Source organism: Gobio gobio (genome assembly GCF_949357685.1).
Source record: "Gobio gobio genome assembly, chromosome: 4".
Classification (NCBI taxonomy): domain Eukaryota; kingdom Metazoa; phylum Chordata; class Actinopteri; order Cypriniformes; family Gobionidae; genus Gobio; species Gobio gobio.
Genome location: NC_137100.1, coordinates 23435572 through 23450354, shown reverse-complemented (window position 1 = coordinate 23450354; position 14783 = coordinate 23435572). Strand labels below are relative to the sequence as shown.

General features: G+C 37.7%; 1 protein-coding gene across 11 annotated transcripts in view; it reads right to left on the bottom strand.

The window, feature by feature from the left end:
• Window positions 1-14783, bottom strand: part of kcnt1b (potassium sodium-activated channel subfamily T member 1b) — a 121437-nt gene that overhangs the window by 18835 nt on the left and 87819 nt on the right. For 7 of the 11 annotated variants that reach the window (XR_013816286.1, XR_013816287.1, XM_079814024.1 and 4 more), the window contains 7 exons: window positions 14232-14295; window positions 11041-11149; window positions 8973-9099; window positions 8188-8337; window positions 5824-6059; window positions 3466-3679; window positions 341-446 (listed from right to left, as the gene is read on the bottom strand). Coding sequence is in view for 9 of the 11 variants with exons in the window: in XM_079814024.1 (XP_079670150.1) it covers window positions 341-446; window positions 3466-3679; window positions 5824-6059; window positions 8188-8337; window positions 8973-9099; window positions 11041-11149; window positions 14232-14295 (1006 nt within the window). In the remaining 2 variants the exon portion in view is untranslated. The remainder of the gene's footprint in view (window positions 1-340; window positions 447-3465; window positions 3680-5823; window positions 6060-8187; window positions 8338-8972; window positions 9100-11040; window positions 11150-14231; window positions 14296-14783) is intronic. The other 4 variants (XM_079814025.1, XM_079814027.1, XM_079814031.1 and 1 more) reach the window with 1 other exon arrangement.

The following is a 14783-nucleotide window of genomic DNA, read 5'->3' as shown; positions in this document are numbered from 1 at the left end:
GTTTTGCCAAAATGACTTGCGAGATGTATGATATTTCCATCATGTAAGCAAAGCCAACAGTGATTACAAGGTGTTTGGTTTCATTTCTTTGACATGTTCATGTTCTAGATGACTAGTCTATTATTGGGCTATGGTTAGACGATTTACATTTTTTAACTGACAGCCCAAATTTTGCCTTGTTTTAGCTTAGAAGTCTGTGTTTGGATGGCTATTAGACTTCATTTAAATGCAAAAAAAGTTGCTTGCTGTGATTCCTCTTTCATTAAACTACCCCATAACATTGAGTAAAACTGAACTGGGACATCAGTATTTCAGGGTGAATTAAGAATTACACACGCACCTTGTCAAGTCTTAAACAACAAAATGGCGCCTTTTGTTGCAGAAGGTGGCAAAGAGTTGGGGAGCTTCCAATGTAAGGGGAGTTTGGAGGGTAGCCTTTAATACACCTTGAAAAAGTAGAAGGATATAAAATGTCAAAGGTCACAACGAGTGTGAATCTTCTATTTAAAATGCACAGAATATACAGAACATGAAGCCCCTGACTGACATCAATCGATCAATCAATCCACAAGGGCTTTATTTTTGAAAGCATTGCATGTATTGTTACGTCCTGGGGTCCGTTCTTAGTGTTAGCTGCATTTGATTGTTGACACTTTGGCATGATCTTGGATTGGTTGGTTCTTCGACGCTCATCCTGGACTTGCTGTCATAGCAACAGGTCAGTAAACTTAAAGGTCCTGTTCTTCGTGATCCCATTTTTCAAACTTTAGTTAGTGTGTAATGTTGCTGTTAGAGCATATATAATACCTGTAAAATTATAAAGCTCAATGTTCAATGCAAAGCGAGATATTTTATTTAACAGAAGTTCCCTTTCAAAGCCTACAGCGAACGGCCGGTTGGGACTACATCTCTGTACATCCTGCTTTAATTACGTCAGTAGAACAGTTTGTCGACTAACCTCCGCCCACTAGAGTACGCAAAAAAGGGGGCGTGGTCTTGTTGCTCCCGTGTGGAGAAGAGGAAGTGTTGCGTTTGGTTGCATTTGTATAGTTTGTTTGTCGCCATGTCGTCGAGACGCTGTTATTTTCATCCCGGAGTCAAGTCACCTTTGTTTGGCTTTCCCAGGGACGCTGTACTTAGAGATCATTGAGCACATGCATCTCCCCGTTATGGTGAGAGGCGTGACCTTTCCGGTAACGTGCGCTAAGCTGCTGTCGAATCACAACACGGGAACCGCTGGCACAATCAGAACTCGTTACGTGTTTCTGAAGGAGGGACTTCATAGAACAGGGAAATCTTTCAAGCCGTTTTGAGGACAGTGAAAACAGCAGTATACAGATAAGTAAATTGTGTGAAAAATACTGTGTTTTTTTACACGCGAAACATGAACACATGTTATATTGCACACTGTAAACACAATCAAAGCTTCAAAAAAACACGAAAAACGGGACCTTTAAACCTGCTCGGGAGCAGGCTTATTTCATGTAAACAGGATTAGATTGCAATTTTTTAAGCGGTGTTGATACTTAAAATTTGTCCCAACCACTGCTACTTTATTACAAGAGTTCCTTACTGAACTAATCATTTTAAGTAATAACAATAATAATAATAATATAAAAATGTAGTCTTACACACGTGCTGTACAGTTAGCCGTGCATTCATTTCAGTGATGAAGGATATTATGGGAGTGGCTTGATGCAGCGCAGGAGATGCAGAGAACTTGATCTTAAGAAACTTTAATTAATGCTGTCACGGAACAAATCTCTTTCAAATTGAATCAAAGATTACTAATTACAACATAAAATAAATATAAAAATGTAAAGGGTGTACAAATACTATAAAATTGTGAATATAAATAATTGGGAATCATGTTTAAACCAAAAAAACAAAAAAAACATTTATCATTTATCTATTATAACTTTTATGTTGGTTTGGTCGTTTGGCTGTTTCCTTATAAAGGTCCATAAATTCGTGGGGGGGTTTTTGTGTAATTTGTCAAGTTTTTTGTCAGGTGGCTTTTTTAATGATATGATGTCATTACGTTGTCTTGACGCCAGCCAATCGCTGCTTTACTGATCGTGGTTTCGAATATTCGATTGATTATAGGAGTTAGCTTTGTAATATTTATATTTTGGCCTTGCCCCTTCTGATACCCAAGCTGATACCCCTTTTATTATTTTCTTTTGTTGAATTACTTTAATAAACAACTCTCTTTTGCTGCAAATTGACTGGTTGTTGGTTATTATTCATTCTGGGCCTGGAGACAGTTTTCCTCTGCTGTTGCACATTCATTTACCACCAACCATCTATTTCCTCCCCTAGTCCCATTTGGAACCATAACAGTATAAATGATCAGAAGAGGGCGCTGTGAGTGCACTGAAAATTCAGCAGCTCTATACAGCAGGGATCTTCACGAACTCATTCTGTTCACCAGAGGAAGCATTAGGAGACACAGAAGCAGAACAGAGTCCTGCGGCGAGAAAGTCTCAATGCTGTTCTTTAAGAGATTTATCAATGTCTTTATCAATTGTGTGTGTGTGGTCCTGATAAACCCTACATTATGAGGATAAAATGTCCCCAGAAGAATCATAATACCAGAAATCTTTGACCTTGTGGGGACATTTGTTGGTACCCATGAGGAAAACAGCTTCTAAATCATACAGAATGATTTTCTTTTTTTTATGTAAAACTGAAAGTTTTCTATGGCAAGTCCCCATTGTGTGTGTGTGTGTGTGTATGTGAGAGAGAGAGAGAGAGAGAGAGAGAGAGAGAGAGAGAGAGAGAGAGAGAGAGAGAGAGAGAGAGAGAGAGAGAGAGAGAGAGAGAGAGAGAGAGAGAGAGAGAGAGAGAGAGAGAGAGAGAGAGAGAGAAAGAGCACACATGTCTCCTCCGGCTCTGACTAACATTATTAAACGCTGTAATTATTCTGCAGCTTGACCGCTGAAAGGCTGATAGCAACTAATATGTTTAAGGTTCATCTAATTTTCCTGAAAGCTATTAAATGTAATTCAACAACCAAACTAGAGAAAGTGCAAAGTTAGGAAATAACTAGTAAGTAATTGGGATACGATTTAAAAATAAATAAATAATAAAGGATGCATTAAATTTAGCAAAAATTGAGATTTCTCTATTTCTAAATTAAATTTGGTTCTCTTTAACTTCCTATTTATAACAAAATATTTCACAGTATTACTCTTTAACTGTATGTTTAATCAAATGAAAGAGACTTCTTTCAAAACATTTAAAAATCTTAACGACCCCAAACTTTTTAATGGAAGCGTAAGTGTATAGGATTTGAATGGCCATTTTATCATCCATCGGCCATTTTATCTGCCTTTTTTATGTATTGTTCAGTAGTAAGTAATAGCACAGCTCTCCACAACAAGCCTCATGATATGAGGCTCATCTCTGAGCCTTCCCCCTGAGAGACCTCATTCATTTTGTATTTTTGACAACATTATTTACTCTATGGCCGGTGCTCCTTCCTCATCTGATTGGTTGGTCTCATCTTCTGAGGGGTCACTGAGAAGATCACAAGGCAGGATGGCAGAGGAATCTGCGATCTCCAGCACAGGGGCAATGCTGGGTCTACGACTCCCAGCTCCGTTCTCCGTGGGCAGAGCCAATTTACTGCTGTCAGCCGGGGGATCTGGATTCTGCAGGTCAATGGCCACAGTTCCTGAAATACAATACAAACGAGCCATGAGAGTAGATATTTTCCTTTTTTTGTTTTTGGGAAGGTGCAGGATGAGGAAACTCATAGATGTTTTCACCGGTGAAACAAACGATCTAAAATCTGTTGTCTGATCTGATATGTCAGCTTCTTTTGTGCAAATTTGAGTGCAATGAAAACGGCCAAAGACATGATTCATGATCAATTTCTGCCGACATGATTCAGAATGTAGGTCAATTCCAGTTCATTTCCACCAGCGCATGATCAAAAACATGAAAAATGTGTGTAAATTACTAGGACAAGTGGCCTTCATATAAAGTAGATGGTATGAATGTTTAATGCATTTCTTAAACGTACTGAAGTTGACCTCAACCCTGATTTATTGCTTTTTATGAGGAAACACTGATTTGCATATTTCAAATCGGTGCTTTGCAAACAAAATTGTTAAGCACTGTGAGGTTTAATTCAGAAATGCTGAAGGGAAGAAAATGTTCTGAAGGGAAATTGTGTTGTTATGCAGAAGATTGCTCTGCTGCAAAATGTTAAGGCCAGTTGTGGAGAGAGAAAAGTAATGGACTAATTGCTTATATATAATTCATTATGTTAGAGAGTAGTCTGGGACAGTTTTTCACATGCAAGTGCAGTTACTAAGCCCAATTGGAAAAAATAAATAAAATAAAAAATCTACATTTTTCTAGGTAAAACAGCTTGCAGGACCAAAAGACTTGACCTGTGAATTCCTAACGAGAATGAACGGGAGAGAAAGGTTTCTGTAAATGTTAACATTTACATAGACATCCAATAATGATGTCTTATGATTTAACTGTCTTATGATTTAAAGCTGCAGTCCATAAGTTTTGCCTTATCTGTTTGAAACCTGCAATTGCAGTTATTTGCGGTGTTATCATCTTTACATGGGTTGTGCATCTGAATTAATCAAGTTTTGAGGAGTATGTGGCTGTCATTCATTCACCGCACCGGTGTGGATAATGTACTGTGTAGGCTAAAAACAGACGCTGCGTTAATTGTGTTAAATATTTTGAACTGAAAAAATTAAATCGCCCGCATTAACGCGCTAATTTGCCCAGCACTAATTACAATAAATCGTGCTACCAACATTGATTCAATCTAAAGATCGCTTCGCTCATATTACATCAAATTGTGCAAATTATTATTGTTATACTTTGTTCTCAAATTGTTCATGTTAACAACGTCGGCATTGCGTGACTATGTGTATTTAGTGTGTAGTAGCATTACCTATAGATTTAAATTTCTGTGCAGTCTAATATTTAGCTTTTGACTATGGGTGAATCTCCAGTTGTCACTGATGATTGTTGTTTGGACTTTTCTGGATTACAATCCGCCATCAAAATGTTTAATTATTCCAGCTACTGTGAGAAAAGGCTATAAATGATCCTCCACCAGCATCATCCTCACATGTGATAGCCTACTAGCCGGACTCCTTCTTTATGTATACAGATGTGACGTAATGATGCAAAGACGAACAGCGGCATGCTCAAATTTCCAGCAGAAAGCTGCCAGTACCATTCCAATTATAACCCATTATTACAAGCTTACCGTTATGAATCAGGCTAAGGTAAGGAGATAGTTTAGAACACTGGTTGGGTATCTACTAAAATGCTGGATCATTTTTAACCAAAAAAGTTAAAGACTGCAGCTTTAACTGTGATTTAACTAGTGCTATGAAAACCACATGCTCAGACTTACCATATGAAGTAGACTGATCAACTTCAACAAAGGAAAAACAATAAAAGAAAGGATATTTTATCATGAGCATGACTTGAAAATCCTTCCATATTTTGATAAATGTCCTGCTACTGCTGCTTCTGAGTGCTACTTTCACACCACTAACTGGCCTATGGCAACCATATGGAAATTGCATTAAACCAATCCTACGGCTGCACTGATGTAAACAAATTCAATTTGTTAAGGCTGTTATGAAACAATAACAACACCATTAATGTTTTAATCAGTCATAATTTTTGAAGTACTGCTTGGTGCTGCTTGTGTCACAGAAATTACACACTGCAGCTATTAAGAAACCAGTTTTTTTAATTCAACCCTTAGTTTGATTAATGAAAGTTTGAAGACTTCTGTTAGTTACATCACTTTCAGGTAGGTTCCCTCACCCATGCTTGCGATGATGCTTTGCACTGGGAGACGAGAGGGAGCGTCATACACGCCGGTGGCCGACAGCCCTTTGCTGTGCTTCTCCTCCTGTTTGAAGATGAACGCAGAGTTCTCCTCCTTAGTGATGTTAATGTAGTAACAGGTATCTGTGGCAGACATGATGTGGCGAGGGCCGGGGTTCAGTAGTATGCTCTTATTGTCTTCTCTCTTCGTGCCTATTAGGCAGACACCATACCTAAGGAAAAGACAATTGTGTGTGTTTAACATGGAATTTAAGAGGGAAAGAATAGTTCTAAATCATCTTTATTTGGGAGGATCTACATCCTGTTCCTGCGTTGGGGATTTTTATCTTTTCTAAAAAGAAGTGCATTTAGTAATACACCGATCAGGCATAACAGTATGATCACTGACAGGTGAAGTGAATAACACTGATTATCTCTTCATCATGGCACCTGTTAGTGGGTGGGATATATTAGGCATCAAGTGAACATTTTGTCCTCAAAGTTTATGTGTAGAAGCAGGAAAAATGGGCAAGAATAAGGGTTTGAGCAAGTTTGACAAGGACCAAATTGCGATGGTTAGACGACTGGGTCAGAGCATCTACAAAACTGCAGCTCTTGTGGGGTGTTCCCGGGTCTGAAGTGGTCAGTGTCTATCAAAAGTGATCCTAGGAAGAAACAGTGGTGAACCGGCGACAAGGTCATGGGCAGCCAAGGCTCAGTGATGCACGTAGGGAGCGAAGGCTGGTCTGTGTGGTCCGATCAAATAGACGAGCTACTGTAGGTCAAATTGCTCAAGAAGTTAAACCGTATTCCCTGGTGGCTGTGGCCTCTTTCAGCAGGATAATGCGCCCTGCCACAAAGCAAAAATGGTTCAGGAATGGTTTGAGGAGCACAACAACGAGTTTGAGGTGTTGACTTTGCCTCCAAATTCCCCAGAGTTCAGTCCAATCGTGTATCTGTGGGATGTGCTAAACAAACAAGTTCGATCCATGGAGGCCCCATCTCGCAACTTAAAGGATCTGCTGCTAACATCTTGGTGCCAGATACCACAGCACACATTCAGGGGTCTAGTGTAGTCCATGCCTCAACGTATCAGGGCTGTTTTGGCAGAAAATAGGGGACCAACACAATATTAGGTCATAATGTTATGCCTGATCGGTGTATATCATTTGAATAAAAGTATACGATACAAATGGCAAATTAAGTATACATGGTAGTAAAGTGCAACTGACCATTATAGTGCTGATATTCGGCAGGTAGAGTATGAGACTAATGTGACGTGTGACTAATGAGTATGTGACGTAATGACGCAAAGACGAACAGCGGCATGCTCAAATTTCCAGCAGAAAGCTGCCAGTACCATTCAAATTATAACCCATTATTACAAGCTTACAAGCTTACCGTTTTTGCATATGGACCTAAGATTGCATACATGAACCTAAGATTGCATATTGTGTCTGTAAGATTTTTATTTAGAGAAATTAATACTTTTATTTAGGATGCATTAAAAAGAACAGCATTTATTCAAAATATAAATCTTTTCTAACAATATAAATCTTTACTACCACTTTTTATCGATTTAACAAATCCTTGCTGAATAAAAGTATACATTTATTTCACACACAAAAAAGAACGATAAAAATTTAACTTTTAAACTTAAAAAAAAGAAACTTTTGAACGGTAGTGTATATTGTTGCAAAAGAGTATCAAAGGTTATTAAAAAATTAAGCAGTACAACTGTTTCCAACACTGGTAATAACAGAGTATCAAATCAGCATAGAATGATTTCTGAAGGCTCATGTGACACTGAAAACTGGTGTAATGGCTTATGAAAATACAGCTTTGCATCACAGAAATAAATTATATTATAAAGTATATTAAAATAGAAAACCATTATTTTAAATTGTAATAATATTTCACAATATTACTGTTTTTTCTGTATTTTTTTTAAAATCAAATAAATGCAGGCTTGATCAAAAACATTAAAAATAGTAAGGATTCCAAACTTTTGACCAATACTGTACATCGGCCAAATCAATTGGATAAATACGGATTAAGTTTGGATTCATTTTAGTTGAATAAAAACAAAAAAGATTTTTACAGTCTATCTTTTGATCAAATAAATGAAGCATACGAGACTTCTTCAAAAATATTAAAAAATCGTACCGACCGACTTGGTGTGAGTAGGGAATGTTAGTTCAAAAACATCATGAATAATATTCAAAAAGGTATAAAATGCAAACATTGAAAAATGTGTCAAATACAAGCATGCTCAGTCAATTGATAGATTCGTTTTTTAAGCACATTTATCAAGATATCAAATAATAATTTCACAAACATAAATGTTCCACAATCACTCACTTTTTATGTGCATGGAAAGAGGCGTAAGTGAAACTCTTCCCGTCATATTCGCCAAAGAACTTGCTGTCAATCAAACGGATGTGGTAAACTTCATTCCCCGAGCAACGGCCATACGTCCTCTGCCACTGTTCTGGAGATGTCTGTCCCTCCCTGAAAACCCAAGCAGACAGTTCAAATGCAAGCACAAAGATAACACTCTAAACAACTGTGATATAACTTTTATATTGGGATTATTTGAGTTTTCTTTATGAAATGGTTTCCTCAGCAAGTTCAGGTAACTGCAAGTTCATTCTCCCTCTGACAAATGATCACTGACTGATTTAGTGGGGATACTACATTTTTCAACTAAACATCGAAATACATCTAAATAATAAACTAAATTAACCATTTAAACTAAATTACTGATCAAATTATTGATCTAAAGCCCACACTGTCACTGTATGATACTTGAAATTTTTCCAGAATGGCTATACAGCTGAATAAAATTATGCTGCATTATTTTCCTGTTTAACACTGTAAAGCTGCTTTGAAACAATCTACATTGTTAAAAGCGCTATATAAATAAAGTTGACTTGACTTGACTTGACTGAAAGTTTAATGGCATTGATCAGCTCTCCTGGCAAATCCGCTCTGCCTAATTATTTGTGACACTTTTATTTGTTAGGGATCACAGAACTGAAAAGGTTACGTCATACAATAAAAAAAAGCCTTCAATAAAGTAAACAGCATTTCAGGAAACACTTCTCGTACATCAGTGTTAAATGAAAGAAGACATCAGTACTCACTGTCCACGAGACGTGTGCACCAGCAGTGTGACCAGTGTAGAGGTGGCTGGACACACACAGTTGAGGGCCAGCATGGCATACTTGAACTCCTCTTCACACACCACATGATCTAGTAAACAAAACATACCTACACATAATCTATGTGAGAAAAATATAATATAATAAAATATAATATAATACAACAATCTAATATCAAATCACCCCAGATCATACATTACAAATTGATTAATTTCAACAAAACAACTCTCAAATAATAAAACACCAAGCACACACAGCAAGCAATTTTACGTTTAAAAGATGTCTAATAGACGTCTAAACACAGCCCTGACGTCTAGGCTAAAACAAGGCAAAATTTTGTCAGTGAAATTGTAATAGATGTCTAACCATAGCCCAAGTATAGACTAGTCATCTAGAACATGAACATGTCAAAGAAATGAAACCAAACAGCTTGTAATCACTGTTGACTTTGCTTATATGATGGAATATCATACTTCGCAATATCTCGCAAAAACGACATGTAACCAAATTCAAGGTTATTTTGCCTAGAAGTGGGTTACTCAGGCTAGCCGAACGATATTGGGTCTATAGTAGATGGAGATGGTAAAATGATGTCTATTTCCTGAATTCTATAAACACGTCTATTGAAGACATTATGAATTTCATAATGTTGGATTATGAAATCCAACATTAACACCCCATATCAATAATCAACATGGCATCAACATCACCAAAACAGCTAGCATTAACACCCAGACTTGAAAGAGTCATCTTATTTATTCAGATCAAATTGGTTTCATTACTGGCAGACACTCTTCAAGTGAGAGACATTGTTATTTTAATGTAATGTATATATCTAGGAAAACAAATCATTTTCGTAGCTTTAGATGCAGAAAAAGCAATTGACAAAGTTAACTAGACTTTTCTTTTGGTGACGCTGAGAATATATAAAACCCTAACAATCATTACGATCATATAACATCCAAAACCCAAAGAGATAATTTAAAAGCATATTTAACATTTAACAAATACTGTAGTAAAAGGATCTTAATATCACAACCAGTACTAACTTCTGAATAATTTGTCAAGCCCATTTTCATCTAAAGCACAAAAATAATGTATTTTTTCTCCTTACCTTTCTCAAGGTATTTGAATTGACTTTTTGTTTAATTACCACATGATTTTATAGCACACAAAGGGGGCATATTAATACATAGTTTAAGCATTAAACTCTAACGAACACTGGTTCTTTCAACGCCTCGGCACCAGCCAATCAGAAGTACTTCCAAACCCACAAAACCATATATCGTACCCTAGCCTGCGATGGGCACACTGCACAATATGAAAGCTTCTGACATCCCTCCTCCTCCCCAGCACCACCTGTAGACTTCTGCTACGGGGTTCTACCATTTCTTGCAGCAGCCTTTCCTTTGTTTGTTATTTTGACTAACCTGGACAAATTATTGTATTTGCTCAGCAGCAGCAGCGTAGCGGCTCTCGTTTGCCAAAATCAAGCCTATGGACAGTATATTTCATGCGCCATGCCAATAAATGCTGGTTGAATTGTATTCACTCCAAGAGTGTTCATAACCGAAATCCCTCTAATACTTAATCTCTTCTTCTGCTAAATGAGCACATGTAAATGCAAATGCAGTGACCCGAGAGGTGGAGGCCATGCTACACGTACAAAGTGGATACTCATAACCATTAAACACTTCAATGAGGACGTATAACTTAGGAGGGAGAAAGCGTAGAATCCAGATGGATCTATGTTTATTATTCATACAGGAAACACACACAAGCTACAATACCACAACAACTGCTAACAGATGGCTGATACACATACTCCCATGTCTAATTATCAGGACAGGCTTTATATTTCACACTCTTATTGACGTATTTTGTGTTTATAAAGCAAAATACATTTAAATGTTTGACAAAAATAGTTGGGTTTTTTTAAGTAAAAAAGTAAAATGAACTATATATATCATAAAAATTAATTGTGAAGGACATATGAATGTTTACTAACTGCATATGAAATGAATTGACCTCTGGAAGGCAAAAGACTCACCTGCAAATTTGACATGGAATTTGTTCTCAGGTTTGAGAATCTGGACATATAGAGGACAGTTTGGAGCAAAGTCCTTCACAGCCCACGCTCGCAGAATGGTTTGATGATCCTATAAGAACAGACAACATTCTTACAGTCTTATGATATGCAAACTTACATTATTTAATTTTGCCATTAATAGTAGATTAAGTGCAGGAAAATAAGTTGATGTATTTGTATATTTGTGAAACACAATAAAAACACTGTAGATAGTCAGACTGAAATTCATGCAGTAAGTGTCCTTAAAGGATTAGTTCACTTCAAAATGAAAATTTCCAGATAATTTACTCACCCCAGATGTTCATGTCTTTCTTTCTTCAGAGGAAAATAAATTAAGTTTTTTGAGGAAAACATTTCTGGATTTTTCTCCACACAATGGACTTCAATGGCAACCAAAATGTTGAAGGTCCAAATAAATGCAGTTTCAAAGGGCTTTGAAGGCCTTCGGAGGCTCTGCACGATCCCAGCCGAGGAATAGGTTCTTATCTAGCGAAACCATCAGTCGTTTTCTAAAAAAAATTAAAATGTATATACTTTTTAACCTCATCTTGCGCTGCAGAGTGCCGCGGATTACGTAATCACATCGGAAAGGTCACGCAAGACGTAGGCAGAAGTACCGCCCCCGTGTTTACAAAGCACTCGTGCGAAGACTAATACAAACATCCTTTAGCAAAAAAAGGTTAAACAATGATGTCGGACGATTTTGAAGTTGGAGATGGACGATTTTTTGTAAAGGGCATTTGTATTAGTCTTCGCACATTCGCCTACGTCTAGCGTATCCTTTCCGATGTGATCGTGCAATCCGTGGCACATCGCAGAGCAGCGCAAGAAGGTTAAAAAGTAAATAAATGTTTATTTTTTCTTGAAAATGACAGATGGTTTCGCTAGATAAGACCATATTCCTCAGCTGGGATCGTGCAGAGCCTCTGAAGCCCTTCAAAGCCCTTTAAAACTGCCTTGATTTGGACCTTCAAAATTTTGGTTGCCATTGAGGTCCATTGTGTGAAGAAAAATCCTGGAATGTTTTCCTCAAAAACTTAATTTCTTTTCGACTGAAGAAAGAAAGACATGGACATCTTGGATGAGATGGGGGTGAGTAAATTAGCAGGAAATTTTCATTTAATTTTTAGTGAATTAATCCTTTAATAACTTCTAGGATGCTGCTAACAACTATTTTGGCAATCGATTAATCTGTTGATTATTTCTTTGAGTAATTGGTTAAACAAATATGTGCGGTTTATAGTTTATATAATATATGCTATTTATGTGCATAAACAATTTATAATGGGTAAGCTTACAACATGATAAAACTAAAATAATCAAAGTTTCAATGATGAAAACAATAGTACAATTGTAATAAAGTATGAATAGCATTAACATATAGGCTTCAAGTTTCTTTCTAGCAGTAAGATTACTTGCATTCCACTTGAGATTTCAAGTTTCTATTATGGCTCATTTAAAAATAAAAAATGTGAATATTGTTTTGATCAAAATAACTGAGCTTCTTATCTTGTGTTTGGGGAAATGTATTTCTTTATTAAAGGGGTGGTAAAACACATTGTTTTGAAGGCTTGATTGTGTTTGTGGGGTGCACTGTAACATGTGTTCATGCTTCGTTTAAAAAAAAAAAAATCATTATTTTTCATATATTTGACATTTATTCTACACTGCTCTGTCCCTCCTTGTAAAACGGTCTGATGCTTTCCGGGTTGTATGAAGCCAGTCCCTCAAAAATACCCAATGGGCTCAGATTGGTTAGCTGGCCCAGTGTGTTGTGATTCGCTAACCGCAGTGTACGTTTGTCGGAAACGTCACGCCCCTTACCTTTACCGGTAGACTGTGCTTTGGTCAGTATTAGAAACGATGGCGTCAATAAAACCACACCAATCTGAGCCCGAATCAGAGCCAGAACATTTTAGTGAAGATGATCGAGCAGAACCTGTTCAGTCCTAATGAGTAAAGACTGCGGATCTATAGTGATCGCTACTGAATGGCACTGTTACTTTTGTATTTTTAGAACGATTATAGCCAAATATCTGTCGCAAGAACTATTAACCCAAAACACTAAGCACTGGCTTTACTATAGTAGCCAAATCACACACAGAACCATGTTTAGCATGCCTGTAGATAAATAATACATAAAAGCTCTAATCAAAGAATCATTTACACTAATGCCAAGTTCGCTGTTGAGATTTTAACGTTAGTGTTTGTAACGATAGGTGTTCGTCGGATAACGTTAAGTATGAATAAGCATTTAACAGACTGGTTTGCAGAACAGTGTTGTCATCTGTTTACTTCCTTGCTACAACCTATTACAGGAAAACACATCGATGAAAAATAAATCAGACTTACAGGTTGTGGCCCGTAAACAGCTTCTGTTTGTAAATCCAGCTTTCAGGTCAAGCCGTTGTGCATATCCTGTATTGAACTCGCGAACATTGTGAAAGTTTTCCTCCGTGAAATGTGCTGCGGGAGGGAGCCCCGCGCGCGTCGTGGATTCACACACTGGCCGCGTTTGTCTCACGCAGCTGACGTTGTGCATATCCGGTGTTGAACACGCGAACATTGTGAAAGTTTCCCTCCGTGAGATGTGCTGCGGGAGCCCCGCACGCGCCTGTTCCCTTCTGTCTCATACACACGTGCATATAACATGTTGTATGTTAAACGCTCTGCAACGCACCCCTGTCCCTATGAAGGCTGAACAAAGTAAGTACCCCAGACCTGCAATCCGGATGAATATAACAGCGGTTCCTCGGCATCGCGGCAACAACACTCCAGGCTAACTATACCACAACAGCGCCGCGATACAAAATGGCGCCCCCGACCCCCCTATTTAATATTCTCGGAGGAGGGTTTTATGTAAATATTGAGCCTGGTGATGTCACCAACCCTGGAGGAATGTGTGTAGTCGCCTACTGGCCGTTTGCTGTAGTTCTTAGAAATGGATTTCTTTAAAAGCAAATATCTCCCTTTGCTTTAAACTTTGAACGTTGTAACTTTGCAGATGTTGTTTATGCTAAAGCAGCAACATTACACGCTAGCTAAAGTTAGAATAGTGAAATCGTGGTTTACCACCCCTTTAACTTGTTGCAGCACTAATGCAATAACTTTTTTAATTTTGGCAAGGAACTATATAACAAGGCTGTATTTACAGCTGCGGTGCGGTCCAATTCATTTCTGCTGCTGAGGATGAAGCACGCTTCCGCATCGTCCATCCTGCAGAACACACAACATCATTACACATCAGCATCAGTACACATCAGCATCCCTCACTATGCTACTGCAAATCACTACGCTATCTTGTATCTATTCTACCCATAAAGTGAATTCCTCCAGAAGGCCTGTACATGTGTGCATGTATGAATGTGGTGACAGGTAATGATTGCCATGTTTCTCACAGTGAGTCCTGAGGGTCAGTATTAGCCTCACTATAGCAGTAAGTTGATTATTCTCATTGACAAAGTTTCCATTAATATTCTGCTGGTTTTCCCACTCTTAATGTTTTCTGGACGTGTGTAAGGTTCCAAGTAAACAGAATCTGTGACATACTGTCAATTACCACAGTAAATAATTTTGACTTCTCCCTTAGTTTGTAAAAATGAGCAAAAACTGTGTGTAATACTCCAACAGTGGAAGTCTGTGGTGTACACCATTGCAATAAGACAAATGTCATAACATACACACTGCTTCTAAAGAACAGCCAC